This window comes from Marmota marmota, unplaced genomic scaffold, assembly GCF_001458135.2.
Source record: "Marmota marmota marmota unplaced genomic scaffold, marMar, whole genome shotgun sequence".
Taxonomy (NCBI): Eukaryota; Metazoa; Chordata; class Mammalia; order Rodentia; family Sciuridae; genus Marmota; species Marmota marmota.
The window spans coordinates 21,542,254-21,570,073 of record NW_026000196.1 but is presented as its reverse complement, the minus strand read 5'-3'; the positions used below and the strand labels follow the sequence as shown (position 1 = coordinate 21,570,073).

The following is a 27,820-nucleotide window of genomic DNA, read 5'->3' as shown; positions in this document are numbered from 1 at the left end:
AGCATTTGGTGGTATCAGTTTATTTATTTTATAATTAGATATATTTTCTTTCAGTTTTGTTTTGGTGAAAATATTAGTTATCATTAATATTTAGCTAACTAACAGAAGTCAAATGAGGGCTTTTACAGTAAGTCAAAGTATAAAATCTCTCTTCATCTTTAATAAAAAAATTATGACACAAGAAAGTTCATTTTAGAAATTACACCAACCTCAAAGTCTTTAATTTCTAGAGCAAAGGGCAGAAGAGACGTATTAAGCAATTTCCTGTAACTGTAACAAAATGCCTGAGGTAAGCTAACTTTATAAAGAAAGAAGGTTTATTTAGCTATAGTATTAGAGACTAAAAGTCCAAATAGCACTGCACATCTCTGGTGAGGGTGCTGCAGAGGACAATGGGAATGCACACAACAAAGCCAGAAGAGAAGCCCAAGAGTTATTCAGGGGTCAGGTTGTTCTGTGACAATTTGCTCTCAAGAGAGCTCAGAGATTCCATAAAAACTACTTTAATCCCTTCCAAGGAAAGCTCCCCCAGTGACCTAACTACCTCCTAGCGGGCCCCATTTCTTAAGGGTCCATCACCTCCCACTTAAGCACACATTGGGGATCAAACTTTCAGCATGTGAACCTTTGGGAGACACACTCAAACCACGCAGAATTTAATTGAGAAATTAAAAATTGATATTCTTGCTATGGGATTTATTTTTTATCCTGACATTCTCTCATTTAGAATAAAATTCCCTTCAAAAGTAGGTATGAAGATTCCAGAACCCTGGTTTAGTTCTGGCTCCAAAAGAGGATTTATATCATACCATAGTGAGGTAAAGGACCCAGATGCAAGGGTCCACTGGACAGAACACACAGAGGTAGTTCAGGACCATTGGGATACTGTCTTAGCTAGGAATGCCTGGGAGCCTGAATTGCATGCATACATGCAAGCTTTGAAATGCAAAGTTTACATACACCCACTAAGAACACATGTAAAACCTTCCACATTTCATTTTTTTTTTAAGCATGAGGTACCATGAGGTATCCTATATTCTTTGAACCTATGAGCTGCATAAGAGCAGGGCTTGGCCTCTTTGTTTTCTGCTAGCGACTTGATGCTTAAGAACACCTTACTACACACACACACACCCCAACATATATGTATATGTGTACTGCTCAAATATTTGTTGACTGAATGATAAAATAGAGCCAGGCCCTAGGAAGGCATTCCAGCTGTTATCTCTTGTATTAGTCAGCTCACACTGCCATTAGCATACACAGACAGGGAGGCCACAAGTCCAAGATCAAGGTGTGGCAGGGCTGGTTTCTCTGAAGCCTCTCTCCTGGGCCTACAGACAGTTACCTCCCCTCTCTTTCTGCACATAGTAGTGGTTACCAAATAATAATGACATGATTCCCTAGTCAGCATCTTAGGGGAGATTGCCAGCCTGTCTAGCTATTTCTCTCTCTCACAAGGCTGATTTTTTTTTCTTCTTCTCAGTAGTGGGGATTATATCCAGGGGTGCTTTACCATTGAGCTACATCTCCAGTCCTTTTTATTTATTTATTTATTTATTTTTAAGACAGGGTCTCACTAAGTTACAGAGGCTGGCCTCAAACTCGTGATCCTCTTGCTTCAGCCCTCCTGGCCTGGGATTACAAACATGTGCTACTGTGTCCTGCTCTTAGTCAGCCATATTTTAACCCAATAAAAGAACCATCTGTCCTTCATATTGTTCTTATTTGGCTACTATCTCACACACACATGTACACACACACCTTGTTAATACAATATCATTGTACACCATCCATCCACACACATATACATTCTGTGCACACATACAACCCCCACATTACTGCTTACATACACACACTAAGAACACATGTACAAACCTTCCATATTTCATACACACCTACTACATATAATCCTGTTATACAAACAGCCTTCTCAGCACACATATACCTACTACTTACACATTCTATATTTATTATAAATAAAAACATATCTTGCCAAAAATCATACGACTACAAATCCCTACACATAACATTTTCACTATACACACACTCTACCATCACATAGTTCCACTGTTTCCCAGTACATACATACCTCATTATTCATAAAACGTATTCATCACACATGCACATTCCCCACAAAGACCTCCTTCTATATACACAAATCCCCCATTGATTCATTTGTACTACACACAGCTGCACTATATATACATAGCATGATACTCATATACACTGAAAGCCACTAAACAAATGTCACTACATATACACATGCTTACCACTATATATATCCCACCACTCACACATGCAAGTGCACAACAGCCTACTATACCCACATTCCCCAAACACATTCTCTTGAACTTAGCCACACAACTATATTCTTGCTCCTTGCCACTCATTCACACATACACCTCATCCTTCAAAACACAAGCATGCATCCTACTACTCACAGACCTCTCTATGTGTGTGTGTGTATATATCACTACAACATATATGCACACAGATACTATGCAATTCACAACTTGTTTCCTATAGGCACACCTCTACACACACACATGCTTTCACTTCACTCCACTATTCATACACATCCATACCCACACTTGCCCACACATGTGATTGTGCACATAAAACCACAAACACATGCACAAAAGTGTTTGCTGCTCCTTTTCTAAAATGTTGATAGTGGTTTTCTCCACTCCTAAGCCTCCTCTTCACAGTCTTTTTTTTTTAGATTCTGGGGATTGAACCCAGAGGTGCTCTACCACTGAAGTATATCACCAGCGCTTTTCATTTTATTTTGAGACAAGGTCTTTCTAAGTTGTCCAGATTGGCCTTGAACTTGTAATCCCTCTGTCTCAGCTTTCTGAGTAGCTGGAATTACAGGCATCTGCCTCTGTCCTGGTCTCACAGACTGCTTTATTTATTTATTGTTTTACATTACTTTAATTTAAAAGTTTAGTAATTATAACTTTCATTTTAGTTATGCATGCCAGTAATATTTTGACATATCTGTACAAACATGCAGTATATCTTTTTATTTTTTAATTATTTTTTGTTTTATGATACTGGGGATTGAACCCAAGGGCACTTAATCACTGAGCTACATTCCCAGCCCTTCATATTTTATTTATGGTGGCTCAGCGGTAGAGTGCTTACTTAGCACATGTGAGGCTCTGGGTTTGATCCTCAGTACCACATATAAAATAATTAAAATAAAGGTATTGTGTCCAACTATAACTAAAAAAATAATATATATATTTTTAAAATATTTTATTTAGAGACGGAGCACTTACTGAGTTGTTTAGGGCCTTGCTAAGTTGCTGAGGCTGGCTTTGAACTCACTATTCACCTGCCTCAGTCTCCTGAGCTGCTGGGATTACAGGTGTGTGCCACCACACCTAGAAAAGAGTACATCTTATTCTACACATCCCAGTACATCCCAGTTTTGTGGTTGTATGTAATGTGGAGATTCACTGTGGTATATTTATACATGTACACAGGAAAGTTATATCAGATTCATTCTACTCACATTCTGCTTTTGACAGTCCATCCTACCTGTCCAAATTTTATTTCTTATCATCTCCTACTTAGATCCTTTTATTCAACCAGGCTGGTGACTTTCCTTCTTTGGAGATTGTAAATTTCTGATTGCTTAGGACTCACTGCCTGACACTCAATGAATTTGTGTTGAACTGAACTAATTCTCTGGAAATATGCTGTCCCTTCTTTGCCCACATAAAATGTTTTACTCCTTTCAAGCCCCTGCACCGTAGCTCCCTTATTTGGCATTCTTTTAAGAAGAGTTTATCTGTGTTGTACCATATTTCTTCTTACTGTGTACCAGGATGTCAGAATTGACACTTTGACCTAAGTCAATAGTTATCATATACTGAAGTGTGAGTTTCATTGGAGTTTTCAAAGTAGCTAATAAGAGCCTGTTTCCTGACACTTGAACTCCCCCACCCAAGTGAAGAATATGAATTGAGAAAGTGGAGATGGAAATGGAAGGGGGTTTATGGGATTTGGGTTTTTTGTTTGTTTTGGTGCTGGGGATGGAACCCAGGGATTTGTGCATGCTAGGCAAGCCTTCTACCATTGAGTTATGCCTCAGCCCTGTGGGATTTCTTTGGAGAGAGCTACTAAAACCTGAATTCTATTCCCTCTGGGTGTGAACTGTCTTCTCCACAAAACTAGAGAGTAGGATCCAGTGATAAAACTGAAAAGGAGGTTGACATGCTGTTGTAGAACATGAGCATTCAAGGGGGCTATGGCAGGGGTGTAAAGGACAGTGGAGCATGTGGGATATATCTTTATTTTTATTAATAATGGGGCAAGCACTTGGGATAGAGGCTGACCTGGAGCCATTTAGAACCCTTCCTAGGAGGACTGCCTGGGAGACAGGGAATCCACTGGTAAGGGCCAGTGGTAGAAGACCTTCCCAAGAGCCAGGACTGGAAGAAAACTCCCTGGAGAAGAGGAACAAAACTAGTTTATCAGGAGGGGTCCAGAAAGGGGTACTAAAGAGCCCCCCAAATGCCTACAAGGTGTGCAGGTCAGGCCTGGAGGCAATGCAGCCAACCATGACAAGTGCAGGTTCTAACCAACTCAGAACTTTCTCCCCACTTCCACCACATGCAAGGAGATTACCATGGGAGAAAAACTCACAAGGAGATCCCAATAGCACAGGCCTTGTGATGAGCCAGGCAGGATGCTGGGCTGGTCTATTCTCGGACAAAGATTAGAATGTGGGTAGATTCACTGGGCTGGACTCTTTTGCTTCTGAATTAAGACTGTTTGTGATTTAGTGATCACAAGTCTATAGTTCTAGGAATGAGCAGAAAAGCCTGGAGTTTGGAAGAAATCTTCCCCCACTACGTAGATGTTAAAGGAACAATAGTTCATTTTAGTTAAATTTCAGTACCATCCTTGTTTAGCACCCTGGTTGAACTTGTAATTCCTGTGAAGTTGTTCTCTAGTTCTTACCTATGTCCCAAATGTGATCCTCAGATTTAAAAAAAAAATCTACCACATGTGCTAGGTTGAGCACATAATTTGATAGACCTGGGCAGAGTAGGATGGGGCATGGTTCAGACTTTACCACTGTGGACCTAATGTGAGCCATTTCATCAAGCAGGGTTTTCATTTTCTCATTTGCACAATGAAGCTGTTAGAAATTTTCTAAAAACCCCTTGAGCTAATATTTTTAGTCAATACAAAGCCTGTAGATGGGTGCCAAGCCTAAATATGCACCGGGTATTATCTACTCTTTCCAACTCTGGCTTCATGGTGTTTGTTAATCATTGAAGGAGTGAAGCCACTGACCTTCCACAAAATTTGGTCATTCCCAGGAGTTAAATATAACAATAACTTTGCTTTTGTTAATATATTTTCGTGGTGCTGGGGATTGAATCCAGGATCTTGTGCAAGCTAAGCAAATACTCTACCAGAGCTACAACCCCAGGCTTAGAGCTATTTTTAGAGAAGCAGAGTCAATATTTCTATGACATCTCCTGGATACTGAGTGAAGTTCTGTGAATTTTTAGAGTATTTTATTAACTTATTATACTTTGTTACATTTTTGAGCAGACTTCAAGGTTGGTAGCTTTATCCTCACAAGGAGGTCCCAATAACACAGGACTTGTGGATGACATTCTTAATTATTAGGAGCTCCGCAAGTGTAATAATGGTGCTAGCAACCAAGAAATTAACAAGGCCTTTTTTTTTTTTTGAGAGTTCTATAGATAGGCATGTATATTATGTGTTGGGTGGGGAGTGGACTTGTGAAATATGCAAAAATTTTTGAGTGATGAATACATTTGGAGGAATGAAGATGAGTGGTTTTTCTGACTTCTCAGTGATTAAAAAAATCACTGATATTAAAAAGCAATGGAACTGTAGTACAATTCTATTGGACAAGAAAATGAGTTTAGTTGCTCATTTATCATAAATATTGATGACAATCTCAAAATATGTCAGAATGCAGCATGCTTCACTTTGTGAAAACATTTCCCTTCTTATCTTTCCTCATCTCTTTTGGGACTTTTCCTGTCTAAGAGGCCAAAGCAGGACCTGCCCTGTTTACAGGTGTAATTATTTTTCTTTGACTAGTTTTTGCATAATGCAAACCAAAGATTAATAAGTATCTACATATTGTGTTTTGCTCCCTTGGGATGATCCTTACTGGAATCCAGCTGCCATGTTGAGAGGATGCCCAAGTTAGCCTCATGGAGAGGGTCCAGGTCCACTTTGAGAGTCAGGTTAATTCCAGCCACCCTGTCCAGCAGCCTCAGCTGAGCTCCTTCCTAGGTGACACCTAACATGAACTGCCAGCCTGAGTGCAGCCATTTGGATTTTTTTTTCCAAGTTCGAAAGTGATAAAGCTAACTGCTCCCCTACAACCAGATCTAGTTGCTGTGCACTAGTGGATGTGCATGTGAACTCAGAACACTTCCACCTGTTGATAGCCCAAGTTAGTGTCTACCTGTGTCTACCCTAGGCCTCTGTACTTATAGTACTTGGAAAGCTCTGGACAACTAAGAATTTCTGGCTTTGTATGAGTGTGCCACTATAGGGAAACTATGAAAAAAAAGGCAACAAAAAGCCACCGTTATATCATTGTTTAATTTTGAGGAATATTATCCTAAATCAAAACACTACTAATAAAATCATGGTTCCATTCCAATATTTTAAAATACTTTCTGTAACATTCCACCCAGAAAATAGAAAACTACAAAGTTCTTCCCAGAGGAAGGGTGCAAATGGAATGTAAAATTGCACTGCTGTACTGCATAGCTTAATCCTCAATTTTCCCCCTAGATTCTTTTCTTTTTTTGTGATACTAGGTATTGAGCAGGGAACTCTACTATTGAGCTGTATGCCCAATCCTTTTTGAGACAGTTCTAACTAGAATTGCCCAACATGACCTCAAAACTTGTGATCCTCCTGTCTCAGCCTTCCCAGTAGCTGGGATTATAATTATGAATCATTGTGCCCAGTCCCCACTGGGTAATTTTTCAATAATTGCTCACATAATGTTCTATGAGCTATCTTGTTGAGACTGGCTAGCATAATGTATGAGTGATGAATCAGTAATGGATGTGACACTGTCCACATCCACCCTGTGGGCTAGTATGAGCCTTAGTACTACACATCAATCAATATATTAGAGAAATCATGCACATAATTGTTTTTTTCAAAAGCCTCCAAACTTACCAACTTCTAATAGCTAAAATTTAATCAAGGTCAGATGGTGGCATATTGGAAATACAAACATACCCTGTTTAGATGTTTAGCTTCATAGCAACAGCACCCTGGGACAATCAAGAGTCTTAAGTAAACACAAAAGGACATTTGTACAAGGCAGAAAATTTGGTTCTTAGTAGCAGACAAAAAATAATTGCCTTTTAGGTTCTCAGGTATAATCAAAAACTCAATTATCCATCTTTGAGTTACAGTTTTGCAAATCCCAATATACCACCTAGTATTTTACATTAGTACTTTTAGTATTTTTTTTTTCGTATTACCAAAAACGATCCTAATATTTCCTTTATTAACCACTCTTTTCTTTACCACTTCAGTACAAGTTTAGTTAGTGGAATTATGAGACTGTCTAGTCTCATGGCTTAGGAAAATTTTCTAGTTTCCAGCTGATATATTGCCATGGAACTATGAATTAATAGGATCCAAGTGAACCCTGAATTAGATACAAAAATTTGCAAAACAGTGATTATTTCTGAAAATGTGAATAACAGACTTAAGGCAGATGGTAACTTTTAAGAGTCACTCAAGTATTAAAATGGCACCCTGGAAGTAGTTTAGAGCAAAACCTTATTTTCTACTAGTTTCAGCGTATGTGTGAAATCAGTCAATAGAGAACAGATGGGGGCAGGGAAACTACCTGGTTAGGCCACATGAAGGTAATTTTCCCCTTACAGATCCACAGGAGGAAAAATGACTTTTGGTGCCATGTGACTTGCACCTATCCCCAGCAAGTTGAGTCCCCTCAATTCCACTGTGTGCCTGGAACAATAGTAAAAATAGCTCTATAAGCAGTAAAGACTACAAGAAAGTTACAAGCTTGCTTTAAATTGGCATGTGAAATTGGCATGGAAAAAGAGCACCACATGTTGATTTTAGCAGTTTTTTTTTTTTTTTTTAAACTGGAGCTGTCATGTACACACCACAGAAAAACAAGCCCCAAAAATTTCATGCAGAAAAATTAGATTCATAATAGAAAATACACACCCAGAAGAAGCAAAAATATGACTTATTTAAAAAATAGCAGAATAATTTCACTGTGAAATGCCTTGATCTGCATGACTTAACACTTCATATGAATCAGATTCAATCACTCTAATAAATCTCTATTATACATGTTTTGGAATATCTATTTTTTAAAAAATATCTATTTTTAGGTCATATAAGCTGCATTTGTGTATCCATGCATAAGCTATCATGGAACCAAGATACTAAAACATTAATAATTTTTAAAAAATCTCAAGTTACGTACTAACAAATAATGTATTTCCTCAAGTTTTCTGGACTACATATTCCTGAAAATAACCTGTATTAATGCAACCTGCATTTTCGGATATAAATACAAGTCAATGGTTGGTTGTCAAAAGCAATAAAGTTGGGAGGACCTTCACAAAATGGTCATTAAATCTTAAGTCCAGTTATTCTTAGAACTGAACGTAATATGTGCTTTAAGCTGACATATTGACTTTGTCATCTATATTTTGTAAGAGAGCAGGTAATTCTAGTACAGAAGAAACTATATAGTGTGGAATGGGGGATGATGTCAGTGGTGCTATTCCATTTTTGTTTATCCAGATTGTTGCTTTCAGTCCTGCATTGAGGCCTCCTTGTATATCAGTTTCTAATGTGTCACCAACCATCACACAGTCCCCAGGCTGTACTCCAAGGAGATCACAGCAATGATAAAATATGGAAGGTGCAGGTTTCTCCTCTTTCTGTTCTCCACCTACAACAATAGCATCAAAGTAGGACTGACAGGCACAGGCATCGATCTTCTCTCTCTGTGTTTGTCTGTCACCATTTGTTAACAAGAGAAGGCGGACCTCCTTGCGAAGTTCAGTGAGCATGGCTTTGATGTCTTCTGCTAGGGTCATATGCTGTAAACGGGTAGATTTCCACAGGAAATAACATTCTTCAGCCAATTTCCTATTGTTTGCGCCACCTTTTGTTTCCTGGATTGCTTCTTCCCAGTGTGAAGTCCTCAGATCTGTAATGCATGTACTATAAGGATGAAAACATTCCTTGCTGAGTTTAACTTGAACTTTGTCACAGATGATTTCAGCCTCTTCTTTATAATGGTATTTTGACTTTAAGAGCTTTATTACCTAAACAAAGGAAAATAACTCCATTAATACACTTTGTAACAGTAATGTCCTTAGAAGTTGTGGTCCTATAGTGGCTGAGTCTCTGAAGCAGCTCCATTACTGCACCATTTCTGGTGGAGTTGACCTTAGTTTTTTAAAGACATCAAATAGTGAGGACCTCTTATCTCTCCAGACAACTAATTCTCTGTCTTTATGTGTGTGGCATACATAGCAGAAAGATAAGCATGTGGCTTTGGAAATAGGCAAATATGGGTCTGGATCCCAGTTTGGGCAAAATTTTTTCTTTTGGTACCAGGGATTGAACCCAGGGGTGCTTAACCACTGAGCAACATCCCCAGTCTTTTAAAAAATTTTTTTATTTTGAGATAGGATCTTGCAAATAGGCTTTGGGCCTTGCTAAGTTGCAATGGCTGGAACCTGAATTTGTGATCCCCTTGTCTTAGTCTCCTCAAGCTGCTGGAATTACAGGTGTGTGCCACCACGCCCAACTTAGGTGAGTTTTTAACAGTTCTAAACTTCCACTGCTTCATCTTGAAAAGATATAACCTTAAAAAAATTTCCATTCTAAGATTTTTTCACACACAGCCTTCATTTATTTTGCAATTTTAAGTCTATCACCTTTCATTTTGGTCACAACAACGGGAAAATAAAACTTGTGCTTATTTTCTGACAAGCATTGTTTAGATTCTTCCCAGAAAAACTAATGCTAGTTTGTCTAACTTTTTCTTATCTACAGCCATTTCATTTTTTTTTCTTTTTTTGCAGTGTTGGGCATTGAATCCAATGCCTTGGTTATGACAAGCAAGTGCTCTACTACTAAGCTACAAGCGCAAGCTTATTGCTCTATATTCTTATCCACTTGGACTATCTTTTAACATTTACTACGAACCCTAACATGGCAAACATTATTACTAGAGATACACATAACATTACTTCTATCCCTTTCTACAACTGTACAAGGGAATTCCCTTTTTAACATTAGGCAATGGAAGTGTAGAACTGTTAAAAAGTTGCCCAAGCTATGTTAATCCACATTTACCTACTTCCAAAGCCCAAACACTAGCCTTGACATTATGTCTTAGACCCTGGAGACCAGCTCTCTTGTTCTGATATGGAAAAGCAGGCACACAATCACTGTAAATGCTGGGTTAAGTGCTGTGACAGTTGAGTGGACCAGCATGATGGGGGAAAAAATTGAACTAATTGTTAAGGGTAGTTGGATAAGTCTTGGCAGAGGAAGTCACATTTAAATGAAGGTGTTACCATGCAGATAAGGTAGTTATGGGAGAAGGATTCAAATCATTCTAGACAGAAGGAATGAGGCCAAGAGCTTGGATTTTTTTTTTTTTTTGGTACCAGGAATTGAACCCAGAGGCGCTTAACCCCTGAGCCATATCCTCAGTCCTTTTTAATATTTTATTTAGAGACAGGATCTTGCTGAATTGCTTAGTGCCTTGCTCAGTTGTTGAGGCTCACTTTGAACTCACCATCCTCCTGCCTCAGTCTCCAGAGCTGCTGAGATTAGAGGCATGTGCCACTGTGTCTGGCTCAAACATTTTTTATCTAGAAAAGGCAAGCTGAGTTGAGCCAAAATGGGAGGTGTCTGAGGAAGGATGCTAAGAGACGAGGCTGTAGAGGCCATCTGAAACCATTTCATAAAAGGCCTAGAAACCCATGCTGTAGTGGATGCTGCCTAAAACTCCTTGGCACCTGCTGTTCCCATATATGCCAATGCCTTCATACTGCAAGTCTTCATGCTTCTTTGCTTACAGACTTTATTTGGCCTCAGACACATACATGCCCAGTCTGCAGCTGAAGAGTTGCCATGGAGCAACCCTCAACCAAGGAGGGACTAAAATTGTTGGATAAATATCACTGCTTTTTTTTTCTTTCTTTTCTTTTTTTTTAAAGGGGGGGGGAGAATTTTTTAATATTTTTTAGTTTTCAGCGGACACAACATCTTTGTTTGTATGTGGTGCTGAGGATCGAACCTGGGCCGCACGCATGCCAGGCGAACATGCTACTGCTTGAGCCACATTCCCCAGCCCCGTGCTTTTTTTTTCCTTGGGAAGGACAACTGTATTCTGTATACTGCCTCCCAGACATCCCCCACTACTCACACAAATAGAAACCTGCTCATTAATCACCTGCTTTAGATTCCTTTTCCTACCTGTCTTACTTTTCCACAGCCTTAGAGTGCTTCCTGGGATCAACTCCCAAATGAATACCTGCACCTGAAGTTCCTGTCTCAGGGTATGCCTCTGACAAAAGTTGACCATGCAGGGCAACTGGGGTGGGTGGTATCTTTGGAAATAAATGCAATGTACCTGGCTGGGATTAAAAAGTGTCTGCTGTGATGGGGTAGGTGTGTAGCTCAGTGGTAGAACATGTACCTAGAACGCATGAAGCCCTGGGTTTGATTCCCAACACTGCAAAAAATAAAAAACCAAACCAACCAAACAAAATCCAAGCAAAGCAGTCTAAAAAGTAAAAAATGTATTATTCTAAACTACACAAGGAACAAGTGGCATGCTATTCACACCAGAAACCTGCTTCACCTATTGAAAAGGAAAAAAAGATAAAACATACATTGTTTTTCCCTCAAGCATATGAGAGTCCCTTATGACAAAGAAAAAAATTCAGACTATTTGGCTTATCAGAAAATGTTGCAGGTACAGTGGCACATGCCTGTAATCCCAGTAACTCAAGAGGCTGGGACAGGAGAATCAAGGCCAGCCTTAGCAACTTAGCAAGGCCCTAAGTAACTTAGTGAGACTCTGTCTCAAATTAAAAAGCAAACAGAGCTCAGTGGTAAAGTGCCCTTGGGTTCATCCCTAATACCAAAACAAACAAACAACCAGCCATAAGAGTTTTAGATGAAGGCAAAATACTTAAAAACTTTTGCTCTGTCAAGTTAAAATTTCAATCAAGCCTTTTCAACCTCTGTGATTATGTTACTATCTTTTCTAGAAAACATAACTTAATTACTCTTAAGCTATGATCAAAGGGCATTTTCTAGTTTTAGTACCCTTGCTTCACAGTGAAAGGACATAGGCTTCTAGGACTGCACAGTGTTAGAGAGCAAATGGCTGATTCACAGCTAGATAACAGAGAGTTCTCAATAATAATCCAATTACCTGTCACTACAATTGGCAATGTGTAATCCACACTCTTTGGGGCTCTGAAAAAACAGAATTGGCTCACTTTAAAGGGAAGATATTTGTGAAGACATGGCATACTGCTCCCTGAGTTTCAAAATTTCTCCTATTACATCCTTTGCATTAAGTTTCTCATTAGTCACACACCATTCCTGTCACACAGCAACCACAGATTTGTTGGGGACAAGAGGAAGCATTTTAATAATGTTAATATCATTAGGGAACAGTTTATCATTTACATATTAGTTCAAACAGAACTAACACTTAAGTTTAATCAGTATACATTACAAACTCTCCTAGCACCTGTGTTGAGACTATGAATTTTGATTAAATTGGAGGTGGAGGAAAAGATTTTTAACTTGAAGGGATGAGGACATTTTATACATGGGGAAAGCAGATTTATAAAGGATTCAAATACAATGAGCCCATCAGGTACCTATTATGATAGTTGGGGGTTATTAGTTTATAGATTAAAATAAACTCATCCACTTCAAATCTCTAAGGCTGTCTTTCAGAATATGTATAAAAAGGAAATCTATTCTACTTCCTGCTCTCTGGATCTAGCACTAATATTATTATCACGAAAACCAGAGTTTAGCTAACTGTTATTTTATGTGAGGGGCTGGTTTGGGAACCATGTAACACTTGATATCATATGACTGGGCAAAAGTATTTTCTTAATACCAATTATTTGGATGTGAAGGGACTGAATTTAAAAATAAACCAGGAGTGGTGGCACATGCCTGTAATCCCAGTGGCTGGGGAGACTGAGCAGGAGGACTGCTTGTTCAAAGCCAGCCTCATCAATTTAGCAAGGTGCTAAGCACTGAAGTGAGACCATGTCTGTAAGTAACATACAAAAAAGGGCTGGGGAGATGGCTCAGTGATCTAGTGCCCCCTGAATTCAATCCCTAGTATGTCCCCCCTTCCCCCACAAAATACACACCCACAAAGTATGACTATCTGCACACAGTCTTGCATTTCAAATAGACCTTCTGTTATTTCTAGTTTATAAGTCTTTGCTCACACAATATCTATCCAATGAGGCCAAATCTGATCAAACTATTTGAAATTGCAATTAATTTCCTCCTCCACTTTTTCTAATGCATCTATAAATATATTTATTATGTCTTCTGTCATATCACTTAAAAGTAAATTCACAAATACAAAAATTTTTCTGCTTTGTTTAAGTGAGAAACTACATTTCTGTATAAGCCTTCTTCTTGGGTATTGACACTGAAAAACAGGTCGGAAAATGTTTAAAAAAATACCTTTCTCAGATGATTAAAAAAATATTTAAACTGACATATATAGTCAGTATATTACTTCTTCTCCCTAAGCCCAAGATAAAGACCAGACATTTCCCTGTTTTTTGATTCATAAATCATTTGTGATGATTTATGAAATCTGACATGGGTTAGTTAAGAATAGATCAACACTTATGAGTAGTGATGTATCCTTGCATGATAAAGTTTTCACACCATTCAACTCTGCTTAGTTAATAAGTTATTTATAAAGGGAGTGGTAACAGAACTAAGACTAGATCAAAATTTTTGTCCATCAATCCAATATTCATTCAACATTTACCATGAGTCAAACAAAGTTCACTATTTAGCTGTAGGCAACCTAAGCTGCAAAAATTAACATCTATTAATAGCTGCAGTAAGAGATATCTGAAAAACAAAATATGGTACTGATATACAAGTGAAAGTGACAGAGTAGGAAGAAATATAGTCTAATTTTTTTGTGTGTGTATGTGACAGAGTCTTACTATGTTGCCCAGGCTGGTCTCAAACTCCTGGACTAAGTGATCCTCCTGCCTCAGTCACCTGAGTAGCTGGGACCACATGCATGTTCCACTGCATCTGGTTCTACTTCTAATTTTTGCTTTAGAAATCTCTGTGACAGGAACACGGAGGATCAACTAGATGTGGCCAGCCTGGAGACAAGATCACATCAACAGTCTAGATGAGAGATGAGTCTAGCTGTAACTAAAATAATGGCAAGGGGGATATGCATTGGGGTAGAAGTTAGGGTACATGGTGGTACAATTCACTGAGTAAAACACTGGATGCTCTGTACTTCCCATGCATTGTATTAAACTTACCTGACAGTTATTAACGCAAATATTTGATTTCAAAGCTTGAACTCTTGTCCTATTAGCAAAAACTGGCCTAAAACAAGAATTTAATTGCAACATACTGGTCTTAGCTTGTTAAGAACACATAGAAAAATATGTACTGTTGGGCTGGGGATGTGGCTCAAGCGGTAATGTGCTCGCCTGGCATGCGCGGGGCGCTGGGTTCCATCCTCAGCACCACATAAAATAAAATAAAGATGTTGTGTTCACTGAAAACTGAAAAATAAATATTAAAAAATTCTCTTCTCTCTCTCTAAAAAAATATGTACTGTTGGCACTTAGGATTACTGGAGGCAATGTAGCACAGAGATGTGTCCTTGAGGTCAAGGTCAAAGGCATGAAGATGAAAGGAACAATAAATAGTATGGAAGGCCTCAATAAAGGCATTAAGACGGATTCAAAGGGCTAGGGATGTAGTATAGTGGTAGAGCATTTGTGTAGCATGTGCCAAGGCCATGGAGTAGATCCCTAGCACCATTAAACAAACAAACAAATAAAAAATACATTCAAAATATCCAGTGACTCTGGCACTGTGGGGATAGGCCCAATTACCTGGCACATCTATTTCATTCTAGAGCTAGAGACAGAAGCTACCTTGCAATGGATTTAGGAATACATAGGAGATAGAGACAAGGAAATCAGGGGCATAGATTTCTCTAAAACCATGGCTGAGAGAGATAGGCAATATATACTATAGAAAGAGTCCAAGGGAGGTGTTCTTTTTCATTTTTTAAAAAAACACACAAAAAAAGACTACGAACATGCAGCACGAGTGGAATGAACAAGGGGGTAAAAAAAGGATGAAGAAGCTGAAGATCCAGGGAGACGGAATCTACCTGATGAAGTATGAAGGACGGGACATTCAGAGTTGAAAGGATTGGCTTTTGAAAGTGGGTTTTTTCACATCTGATAATCCTTCGATTTCTCCTTGAAGCTGAAGGTAGAGGAAGGAAAGCAAGGGTGGATTAGGGGCTGGAAAACGCCGGGAAGGTCTGCAACAGCATTTGTAGGTACACGGAGAGGATGCTGCTGAGCAATACCTCACCGGGGCAGCACGGATTTTTGCAGTGTCTCCTTGGGAAATCTGAGCAGATCAGGAAAGCCAGAAGCGAGTTCTGCAGAAAAAATTCTCAGATGCAGCTTCAAATCGGGGTTCACCTCTGATACTTACGTAACTTCTTGGGTCAAAAATTGGGGCTGCCTTCAATGATTCTCTTCTAAGTCCACTGAAGACGAAGTTGGGGGAAATGTCCCTCCCGAAAGACCCGCCACTAAGCTCAGATGCATGTGCGCATAGTCTGAACTGTCCAAACTCTACCTGGCTCAGCACGGGTGTACAGTGGCACGGTGACCATCTACCTGCGTTTGTGGGCGGTTCCACTATCGTGGCAGTTTTAAGGACATGCTTCCGGGTCCCCTGAGCAGGAACCGTCTGCAAGAAGCCAGTTCCCTGAGCCTATGGACTGGGGTCGGGGAAGGCAGTCCCCTCCCAGCCGAGACCCCCAGCCCGCTCGCCCTTTCCCAGGTCTTTCCAGCCCCCAGAGAGCTACTGAAGTCTCCAAGGACGAGTGCGGCCAGTGCTTCCTGGGTCTGGGAAGTGGGCACTGGGGGACCCGCGCAGTACGGGGTTGGGGCGTGCTGAGTCTGGAGAAGAGCCAAGGGAGCCAGGACGTTACCTCCAACATGCCTCTCTTGCTCGCCCCGGCCGTGTCGATGAGTGTGTTGTCCAGGTCAAAGAAAATAGCCCGCACGCGGGTCAGCCCCATAGCGCCGGCAGCCCAAGCCACGCGCCAAGTCTCCTTTGCCCGCGCAGGCGTGAGACGGACCGGTGAGGAAAGACATGGGCGGAGCCTTTAGGTCACCTGACCCTCCCGCGCTGCGCTGAGCCACAGCAATCGCCTGTAGTAGCCTCTGAAACTTCTGTGAGATGTCGCAATTTCTGAGCGTCAGAGAATGGCAAGATCCCGCGAGATTTCGAATTTCGGGTTTATAGCTTGGGCCTTAAGACTTCCACGTCACTGTGACGAGAAGCGCGGTTTTCGTCATTTTGGTTTATTTTCGCTTGTCTGTTTTCTCGCTTTTGTGCCCCCTGCGCCAGGAGGACGTCTTAACTGCCACGGAAAGGTTTTCTGCGCTGTCCAGCCCCCGGGAGGGAGACTGAGAAGCTGGCTTCTCTGTTGGGCGGCATGCTTCTGTGCTGGGAGCCTCAGGCAGCTCCAAAATATTGGCGGTCCTTGATGACCCTAAGTCTGGGTGTAAGGGTCAGTCTTAGTGTCCTCGCTTCGTGGTTACAGAACGGGTAATTGTCAGCAGCAGGAGCTCAAGAGGAGTGCAAAGCTGTGACGGCCCTTGTTTTCAAATCTCACCGAACAGCTGGTTGTAGGCGCTGCTTTCTACTAGATCGGATCCCGGCCACATTGCACCTTGATGTCTACCTCACTCAGAATGGTAGCCTCATTGTAGCTGAAGCCCGCACCAGCATATTTTTGAGCCTTTGGTTGACAACTGTGCCTGAAGATCTAGGGGGCACTGTAGTGTCTGCCTGAAGTTTTGCCCATCTTGATTGCTTTTCCTGAGATCTTGCATCTTGGGTTTCTCCATACCTTTCAATTGGATGGTTTTCTGGTATAACAAGAGGTTAAGGGACCCAGACAGTCTGTTAAAATCCCAGAAAGGCGAAATCAAGATTTGTCTTCTGGAAGTAGAACAAGATCTTGAAACCAGTTTCTAACATTTTGTCTTTCTTGGGTAACTTTTCTGAAGTTTGGATAATGCTGTTATCATCAGTGACTAGAAGTTATCAGGTAGATCAGGGCAACTAAGTAAATGAGGCCTGACCCACTGATTTTGTGAGCTAGGAGTGTTTTTACACTGTCAAATGATTGGGAAAAGAAATCAAAAAATGAGTATTTCCTGATAGGTGAAAATTACATGGTATTTAAGTTTTATTGTTCAAAATTTGTGTGTGTTCAATTGAGTTTGGCCCAAATCAGTCTCCATGCTGGAATGATAAAGTTCTCCCCAGAGTGGCTTCTATATATATAGTGAACAGTATCTTATCTTGATATATAAACAAATTTTGTTACTAGGCAGTTGAGTCTCAGTTGATTAGCAGTGGGACCTCTGGCCAATCAAGTTTTTTTTTTCCTCTGTCATTTTCTTTTCACTTTAAACTATAAATATAGCTTATACATGTGCAGTGGGGTATTCTATTTGGAACCAGCTTTCATCTGGAATGTTGCTTGGTCCTAGAACCTTTTTCATGCTGAAATAAGTTTAACTCATCTCAGATTTTTAATAATTGGAATGCAACACATTTATTTTTATATTGTCTTTTACTGATTTTACTGTACAACAGTAGAGTTGAGTAGTCATAAGTATCATCATATGGTTGCAAGGCCTAAAATATTTATTGTTTAGTCTTTTGCAGAAAAATGTTGCCATTGAGATGGAGAAGAAATGTCTCTGAAGAAGGATCTGAGGAGTTCCCAGAGAGAAGGAGGAAATTGACTCTGGACCACTGGGGTTCTTGGTACATATAATAGAAAATAATTTAAACGTGTGTATGAGGGGGCAAAATTGCGACGCATGTAGTCGAGGGGAGATATAAAGAATGTCCATGTGCTTCTGCCCCTTTCAATGCTTTATTCCCTCAAATCACTCAATACAATTTCACTATAGATTCTTAATCAAGAAAACAACAATCCTTAATGCTAGGCACTGCAATAGACATAATCAATTCACAGCAAACAATTCTAGATTAATTCTAAGCATTGCAAAACACAGTTAATCATGACAGGCTAGTGACAGACATTTCCTCTGCATGCTAAGTTCAAATGTCAGATCAAAAGTCTTAAGGCTTTAAGTCCAGCAGATGCACACTCACTCAGACCATGGTGATCAGGTCTGGAACAAAGGCAGGCTTTTCCTGGCATGGAGTGGACAACCGGTTGAGGAGAGGGTCGTAGGGAGAAGTTGTAGCTCTCATCAAGGTCCAGACAGACGGTAGAGTTTGAGAGCGGTGAGAATCATGCAAAGAATTAGGAAACGTTGACAAGTGATGGGATATCAGTCCAGATCCTCATCAGGCTCTCCAGCTCGAGTGCATCCTTATTTTGGCTGGCTGATCCCTGTTCATTAGCTCTATTATTTATATTAAATTTTGAGGCTTTCAACCCCCATTTCAATCCTTAACTACCACCGGATTTCTCCATGACATCATTTACCCTGGGATCAGAAACATCTGATCTTGTGGTCTCCACCCTGATCTTCTCGCTTTTCCCTTTTATTTGGTGAGGACAGCCTGCCAGAGGCTTCACTCTATTTATCTAGGTGAGGGGAAATAACTTGTTTGAGGCCATACTGGAGGGATCTGTTGGATGTGCCTGGTGAGACTGCAGGTTTCAAACTGGAGTTTTTAAAATGGAGTTGCTTAGGCTCAAGCCTAAGGCCATTCTCACAGTGTGCCAGTTAAAAACAAAAAGAGGTATATTGAAAGCAAAAGCACATTCAAAGAAGAATGTGAGCTGTCTCAAGGGTGAGAAACTTTGGGAGTAAGGCAAGTGTAGATATTCTGACTGTGGAAATAGAGAAGTGTTCCCCCTGTGAGCAAACTCCCGGGGGGGGGGGGGGGGAACTGGNGGGGGGGGGGGGGGGGGGGGGGGGGGGGGGGGGGGGGGGGGGGGGGGGCGGTAACTGGCACCCTGATTCCCACCATTGGAATGCCTAGCAGTTTCCCCCTGAGGCTCTTAAGATAACTATGTAGGGTGTACTACCTGGTTTCCATAGTAACATCCTTGGGTGTAAGAGGGTCTGTGTTTATATTAACCTGGACCTTATCTCAGTTAGCTAGCACGCAGGGTTAAAGGAACTGATTAGAGTGTAGTCAGGTGTGATGGGTAATATGTAACTTTTTTTGAGTTAATAAACTTGGCAGGAGGGAGGGGCAGACACTTCACTTCTATCCTTCTTCATGACTTCACTCCACCTCTGTCTACCCACTTATACTGTGTATCTGTGTCGTTCTTTTGTGCACCTCTTCAAAGGTAGTCTTCCATAGGTAGTTCCTTTACAGGCAAGGAAAACAGAAACAGGAACCCCTGGTGTGAGAATTAATGTTTATAAAGGGTCAGAATATATTAATTGGGTTATCTCCATGTTAATAGATATTCTTTCTGCAGCAGCAGACTGTAATCAGTTTCTGTATTTGTGAAAACCACAATTGAGATTTTATTGTTGCTGAGGAGAACTTCTGTTCTTCAAAAGCACAACTCCTCTATTAGGTTACCTTGTTGATGTGCAGAGATAGCCTACCAATTGTGTTCATTTAGATTAGCAGTTAGCACAATTATGAATGCATTATTTGGAGTTACTTTTGGTAGTTGCCTCAAATGTTAGAAAATTTAGGAAAAAATTGCTATGGACACGTGAAACTTAAGGATTGGGACTGTTTTATTTTCTTATGTATATATAGAATTTATTGATTTATTTACAACTCTAAGCTTAGGCAAGTTTTAACAGTCTGTATAATCAATCCTCTTCACAGGTGCTTATTTGACAGGTTTATTTTTTTGACAAGTCAGCTAATAGTATTGCATGACGAGTCCAATTTTCTGCTTGAAGGGAGATAATGGCCAGAATTCTTTCTAAATACACACATCTGGGGGCTGGGGCTGTAGATCAGTGGTAAAGTGCCTGCCTCACACATGTGAGGCACTGAATTCAATCCTCAGCACCACATAAAAATAAATAAAGATATTGTGCCCATCTACAACTAAAAAGAATTTTTTTTTAAAATATACACATCTGGGCTGGGGCTGGGGCTCAGCTCACTTGTCTGGCATGTGTGAGGCACTGGGTTCGATTCTCAGCACCACGTAAAAACAAATAAAGGTCTATCAACAATGAAAAAATATATACATCTGGAGGCTTTGGGATATTGTAGTTAATATTTGTGGAATAATGAGATTTCCTGTAGTATTTTAAGGTAGTGAAATGGACAGACTTCTCATTTTGAATGGACCTCATGTTACTAAGTTCATTACTTAAACATCATTTTGTCAGATTAACAATAGTAATTAGAGGAGGTCTGTATAGGAAGCAAGTCTATCTAAAAGATTTGTAATTATGACACTAGACCTGGAAACAAAGTTAAAATAGAAACTGTAATGCTATCTTGTACCACACTTTGTACTCTGCAGAATGGTACCATTGTTGTGCTAATGCTGATGGTCAGTGTTGAGCCTGTCCTTTCCTACCTTAGAGAAAGTCTCTTCTAACCCTTCCCATCCACCTTCAGTACGGTTCCATGACCCCAAGAGAGGTTTGTCTCTGGCTTAAAGTCCTCTCAGAGTGAGGCATTTGTAGTTTGATAAGAATGAAATAGAAGCAACAAGAAGAGAATCTTGGGCTCCCATATCTACTCAGCTACTGACAGCCATGTCCAGCCACACTGCTGTTAACTTTAAATTAACTATCTCTACTTCCCTCTGTGGCCAACTCTCCATGTTCACTAGATCTCTACATTCCCTTAGGGACATCTTTTCAGCAATTCTCTCCTTCTCTGCTTTGCATCTTCACCATTTTTCCATCTACTAAATCCAGCTAGCTTTTCACTCACACTGCTCCTCTAAAATAAAATAACTTTTGTCAAGCCACCAGTGATGTTCATTGTGCAGTGTGATAGCCAGTTTCTTCCCTGCTCACTGATTACTCTTAATAATCTTTGGTAGTTCCTCCCCATCTCCCTGACTTCCCAATATTGGAGCATCCCAGGACTGCCTAACTACATTCATTCCCTTTGTTAGGTGGCTACTCAGCCATGAATGGGTGAGCAGGGTAAACAAACAAACAAACAAACAAAAAACCATTAAAAGGTAACTGAAAACCACAGGAGCCTTATCTGACAGACAAAATATTATCTGAACTATTAGAAGATGGGAGTTTGGTATGTTAAAACCTTCCCCAGCCTTTTAAACTACCAGTTTGTGGATCATGTTGTCATTATCACTTGTCTGGGACCTACCCTCATCACTGAAATTATGGCACAACTCCCATCACCCTGATAGTCAAAACATCAAGACCCTCATAAAGAAAGCTTGATGGTGGCTATTCAGAGAGTAATAAATTGATGAAGGGGGACAGGAAATTGAGGTAAAAGCAGGGAAACTTGATAATAAACCCTTTAAGGGGATGGGAATTGAGACAAAAAAACAGGTGCACTCAATTTTCTCATAAACAACTCTGAGAACTATACCATTCTCTTTTTGAGGCATTCCATGCAGTTCTTCTGCTGTCAGAAGGTGGACTTAGGTGGGACTCTGGAAAGTTCCATTGAACTTCCAATAAAACTGAAGGGCATGAGGGGCAGTATGTTCTTCCTCTCATCTCTGAGTGCCCACTCTCTTCCTTGAGAGTATTCCCCTTTTCTCTTTCCTGTCTTTTCTAATAAATAACTGTTACTTTGAGCAAAATGTCTGAAATCTTTCTGACCTGCTCACAAGAATTGTGGTGAAGGTTGGGCCTTTGTGTTGCCTCAGTTTCACTGAAGGCCCCAGCCCTGTAACACCTTTGAGTTTATTATTCACTTTTGAGACTTTACATACAGTGATATAGATTATATATTCACTAAATTCTTGAGAGTCAGCTTGGTGAGAGTATAGAAAAATAAATTCAGCCAACTAATATTTTAAAGTTGGTAAGTCTCATATTTTAAGAAATGCAAATATAAACTGTAATAAGGTATCATTTATTTGTATTAGGATTCTCTACAGGAACAAAACCAACAGAAAAAAAAAATATATATATATATATATATATTATACATACATATGTATATATACATATATATGTGACATAAAGAGGATTTATTAGATTGGCATACATTATCAGAAGCTGAATAGTCCCACAGTGGCCATCTGCAGGCTGGAGAGCTGGAGGAACCGGTAGCTGCTCAGTCCAAGAGGGATAAATGATGCAACCCCACTCTTTTTTTTTTTTTTTTTTTTTTTNTTTTTTTTTTTTAAGAGGAGAGGGAGAGAGAGAAAGAGAGAGAGAGAGAGAATTTTTTAAATATTTATTTATTTTTTTTTAGTTTTTCGGCGGACACAGCATCTTTGTTTGTACGTGGTGCTGAGGATCGAACCCAGGCCGCACGCATGCCAGGCGAGCGCGCTACTGCTTGAGCCACATCCCCAGCCCGCAACCCCACTCTTGATACCACTTTCTGTTTTAGTCATCTTTGCTGCCATGAACAAAAGACCTGACAAGAACTATTAGAAGAGAAAAAGTTTATTTGAGGGCTCACTGTTTCAGAGGTCTCAGTCCACAGATGGCTGCCTTCAGTCTTTGAAACCTGAATTGAGGCAGACCATTATGGCAGAATAGTATGATTTGAGAGAAGCAGCTGGGGATATGACACCAGGAAGCAGAGAGAGGGAACTTTGTTCACAAGGACAAAATATTATACCCTAAAGGCATGACCCCAGGTTCCCACCTCCAGCCACACCCTGCTTGCCTAGAGTTGCCATTCATTTAATCCCTATCAATGGATTAAAACATTTGATAACCCAATAATTTTACCTATAAACTTTCTCCATTGTTTTACACATGAGCCTTTGGGGGACACCTCATATACAAACCATAACACATTTTTTTCATAGATGGTATAAACAACAATATGTTTGACAACCAGATCTGGTGACCATGTATGAAAATAGGCACTTTTATATACTGATTGTGTTACTAAAACTCAGTTCTTATCTCCAATGCCAATCTGATAATTAGGACATGATTCTGAGAAAAAGGAAAAAGAACTTTTATTACTTTGTTAGTAAAGGAGAAATAGAAGTTGTGATTCTAACTATCGGGGGAACAGGGGACTTTTAAAGAGGTGATTCAAAGGCTATGTTCCTGCAGTGCCCTGTTGGGTCATAATGCACTCGTAGCCTTGAGAGAGAGTTGTTTCTTAAGTCTTCTGGCATAAGTCCTGAAGTCTGAATTACTTCATTCCCATGGCTGTGTGCTCAAGGAAAGGTAGCTGGCTTAGGATGGGAAGAAGTTAATCTTGCTTGCCTCATGATTAGGGAGAGGGAGAAGAGAAAGGAAAAAATGTCCATTTTAAAATAAGCTGCAGGGGCAGAGCAGTCAGGATTATGTTCAAAGCATGAAGTGGACCCCTGTTACAGTTGAGTGAGTGTAAATCAGTATACACTTCTTTGAGAATAATTTGGTAATCTTTATCATTTGGATAAACATTTCCACTGCTAGGAATTTACCCTTGGACACACTTCCAAAATTCTAATCTCATAACAGATACTAGAATGTTTTCATTTACAATGCAAAGAGAAAAGATAGAACCTTGGGAACCCCCAAGGGCTGTCATGGGAGAAGACATGTCTCAGGAGAAGGGTCCTAGGAGTTCCCAGAGGAGAGGGGGAACTCAACTCAGAATCACTGGGTTTTTTGGCATACCTAATGGAAAATAATTTCAGCACAAGCCAGGAAAATGTGGCAACATATTTATTTGGGAAGCTAGACACACATGCAATGGAGAATGAGTGCTATCTTGAGAGTGAAAAGCCATGCCTTGGGCTGGGGATTCAATATTTATAGAAGGGCTATAACAGGGAACAGACTGAAGGTGGAGCCAGTTTTCCCTATGCTTGTGTATTTCTCTAATTTTACAGGGCATGTTGCTCAAGACTTACAACTGTGCTTTCTGTATCTCTAGTGGGCATTTCCTTTAAGATTCAGTATTTCTCTGAGTCCTACATCCCTATCTCAGGATCGATATGGTTTGCATATGCTTTGTACCCCAAAGATTCATGTGCTAGAAGTTTAGTCCCTAGTGTATTAGTGTTGAAGTGGTGAAACATTTAGAGGTGGGGCTTACTGGAAGCTAATCACATTATAGGGGCTCCACCTTCATGAATGGATTAATGCTCTCTTGAAGGCCAGGGCCAGGTCTCATGAAAGTGGATCAGTTCCCTCGTGGTATGAGTCTTGTAATTCCCCTGCATCCTTCTTACAGGACAGCTTGCTTCTTTTGCATGTACTCCTCTGTTTCCATACATGATGAGACCCTCACCAGAGCCAAGCAGGGTGAGATCCTCACCAGGTGCCATAATCTTAAAATCCAGAATGGTGAATAACATAAGCCCCTTAAGAAAACAAAGTATTCCTGGGCATGGTAGCACATGCCTATGATCCCAGCTGCTCAGGAATCTGAGGCAGGAGGATTGCAAGCTTAAAGCCAGCTTCAGCAACTTAGTGAGGCCCTAAGCAACTTAGACTCTGTCTTAAAAAATAAAAAGTCTTGGGATGTGACTCAGTAGTCAAGCACCCCTGGGTTCAATTCCTGATACTGTAATAAATAAGTAAATAAAAAATATCCATCTTTAGGCACTTTATTAGAGCAACAAAAAAATGGACTAAGACAGAAACTATATATAGAAAATTGATAGATCCATGGGATGGAATAGTATGTAGACTTAAAAATGTAAATAATAATTTTTTTTCTGCTCATTGAGGATCATGAGATTCACATTGATTTATCAAAACTGCCTACCAGTTTTGGGTGTGACTCAGTGGTATGGTGCTTTTCTCACATGTACCCCAGGTTCAGTACCCAACATTGATAAACAAAACACAAACCTGCAAATCAAAGATTTCCTGGGGCAGTTTCCTCAGAAATAGAATGAAAAAGGCATCCTCTTTTTCCCTGCCTTTACATTATTTTCATTCAAGAGTAGGTCCAGGGGAATAAATTATGGGGGCTGTGTTTCCTTAATTACTCATCTAACCATAGCTACATTTGAGGTTCTCCAGGACTAAATTGTCTTTTCCAAGAGATATGATTTATTCATTCCATAATCCCAAGTACTTTGCTTGTCAAATATACCCCTCTGCCCAAATTAACATTCTGCTTATATTCTGTAATTTTGATTGCAAGTTTTGGAGAGCAGAAATCTATTCATTTTTTTCTCCTAAAAAAACAGGTTTTTTACAAATGTAAAATGAGTTCCCAAATATCTGTGGGATGTGAAAATAAGACAGTAACTGGAGCCTAAGGATGTAGCTCAAATGAAGAGAACTTTTCTTAGTTGCAGTTAGTTGTACTAACTAATACATAGGCCAGAACACACTGAATTTCCTGAGATTTCTCAACAGTGTTACCAAAAAATAATAATAATAATAACAATAATATCCCTAACCATGAGCAAGGCTTTACATATATACATGCCCGGGTTTTTGGTTATATTCAGAACTCTAAAAACCCTGTTCCCTATACTCCAAATATCTTACTAAATCATTCAGGGGATAATGATAACAATATAAGAAAATATCTGTCCTTCTTAAAAGAGCATTGTTATCTTTCTTTTTCTGTAATGGGTTTTAATCCAGGGGTGCTCCACCATTTTGCTACATTCCCAGCCATTTTTATTTTAGTTTTGAGACAGGGTCTTGCTAAATTGCTGAGGCTGGCCTCAAATTTGCAATCCTCCTCTCTCAGCCTCCTGCATTACTGGGATTAACAGTCTTGTGCCACTATCCCAGGTTAGGATTTTTATATTAAAAGTGCTGAAGTTACACTACAGAAACTGCTATTCATTTAATTTTATTTTTTAGATTGATTCTTTAGGTTGATTTAATTTTTAAAATGTATATCTGAGGACTTTGTTCTCAACCATGCACAGCTGTCCTTCTAAAAATTCTCATGAGGTAAATATGTTTAACCTGATTTAAATATTACACAATGTATACAGATACCAAATATTTTCATTTCCATTAATATTTATGTACTCCAGGGCTGGGGTTATGGCTGAGTGTTAGAGTACCTGCCTGGCATGTGTGAGGCACTAGGTTCGATTCTCAACACCACAATAAATAAATAAATGAATAAAGCTATTGTATCCATCTACAACTACAAAAAAAAAATTAAAAAAAATATGTACTCCATTAATAATTATGTTTTTTGTATCATTTAACAAAAATAAAATAGATGTGTTGTAGAAAGCAATAAGAAAGCATAAATAAAAACAAATTTATAATATTTGTGTTTGAAAAACCTAATAGTCTCTTTTTCCTTTAGTTTTCAACCATCTTTTAAAAAATTATTTTTATTTTTAAATTTAAATTTATTTTAAAAATGTTTATGTATATGTATATTGGTGCATTGTAATTATACATAATAGTGGTATTTGTTGTTACATTCTTGTACATGCACAGAATTAAACAAACCACGATGTCACAGTATAAAATCTATTGACAACAGAATAGAGATGTCAAAGAAGGATTTCAGAATATACATAGTTAAACTGATCTGTAAAGAAAAATATGGCTTAAGAGAACAAATACAGGTAGCAAAAGATCATTTTAATAAAGAGATAGAGATTCTGAAACAAACAAACAAACAACAAAGAGAAGTCCTTGAAATTAAGGAAACAAAAAACGAAATTAAAAAATTCAATAGAGGCACACGGGTGGAGGAAGATCTGGCAGCGCCCAGACTCAGGGTTATAGATCCTTTCAGGCTGGGGCGCGCCAGACTCTGACCTGGGTCCCTGCAGGGCACTAGACCGAGGACCGAATTCTGGACATAGTGTAGTAACAGCCTAGCTCCCTCCACCTCATCGGACACCCCATTGAGGAAATGGTGGTCGCCATCTTGGAAAATCTACTCATCAACTTTTGGCGGGTGTAGCTGACAGTGCGATGAGTATCTGAACAGGTGTGTGATTCCCAGCACCCCCTCTACCCAGCTGTGATAACTCAAAACCGTTCTCGCCAGCTCTCGGTGGACGTGAATATCAGAGCTGAGTGCACTTTATGAGGCTAGTATCAACCTGACACCAAAACCAAAGACATATCAAGGAAAGAAAACTTCAGACCGATATCCCTGATGAACATAGATGCAAAATTTCTCAATAAAATTCTGGAAAATCACATACAAAAACACATTAGAAACAGTGCACCATGATCAAGTAGGGTTCATCCCAGGGATGCAAAGTTGGCTCATGTGGGCTTACTCAGTCCCGCTGAAACCCACCAAACAGCTGAGGAGGGTGTTGGCAACAGTCAAAAAGAGACCTTCAGAGACCAGTTTTAGAGAACTTGATCCACTTTATTATTGCATAGGCAAGTCTTTTATGCATAGCCTATTACTG

At 39.7% G+C, this 27,820-nt stretch overlaps 1 protein-coding gene and 1 long non-coding RNA gene across 4 annotated transcripts; one reads left to right on the top strand and one right to left on the bottom strand.

The window, feature by feature from the left end:
• Window positions 1-6,596: 6,596 nt before the first annotated feature.
• Window positions 6,597-16,566, bottom strand: LOC107148490 (N-acetylneuraminic acid phosphatase). Of its 3 annotated transcripts, XM_048790404.1 has the most exons (4): window positions 16,331-16,552; window positions 15,700-15,769; window positions 15,491-15,588; window positions 6,597-9,356 (listed from the first exon to the last, which is right to left on the bottom strand). In XM_048790404.1, exons 1-4 carry the CDS (start codon window positions 16,418-16,420, stop codon window positions 8,700-8,702), a joined length of 915 nt encoding a protein of 304 aa, XP_048646361.1. In that variant the 5' UTR covers window positions 16,421-16,552; the 3' UTR covers window positions 6,597-8,699. The 3 variants fall into 3 exon arrangements, 2 of the variants coding, with proteins under 2 accessions (XP_048646361.1, XP_015348645.1); XR_001504274.2 differs by lacking the exon at window positions 15,700-15,769 and having other exon boundaries at window positions 8,912-9,356; window positions 16,331-16,566; XM_015493159.2 differs by lacking the exons at window positions 15,491-15,588; window positions 15,700-15,769 and having other exon boundaries at window positions 16,331-16,548.
• Window positions 16,567-16,635: 69 nt separating this feature from the next.
• On the top strand, window positions 16,636-23,060 carry LOC125612516. Its single transcript, XR_007342941.1, has 2 exons — window positions 16,636-18,186; window positions 22,747-23,060. It is a non-coding gene; the product is annotated as an uncharacterized LOC125612516 (long non-coding RNA).
• Window positions 23,061-27,820: the final 4,760 nt, after the last annotated feature.

What these genes read in the sequence shown, in the direction of transcription:
- LOC107148490 (XM_048790404.1), bottom strand. Translation starts at nt 16,420, where the DNA reads ATGGGGCTGACCCGCGTGCGGGCTATTTTCTTTGACCTGGACAACACA. An exon ending in CAAAAATCCGTGCTGCCCCG is followed by an intron (nt 15,589 to 15,699) that starts GTGAGGTATTGC and finishes CTCTACCTTCAG; the next exon opens with CTTCAAGGAGAAATCGAAGG. An exon ending in CGTCCTTCATACTTCATCAG is followed by an intron (nt 9,357 to 15,490) that starts GTAGATTCCGTC and finishes TCCTTTGTTTAG; the next exon opens with GTAATAAAGCTCTTAAAGTC.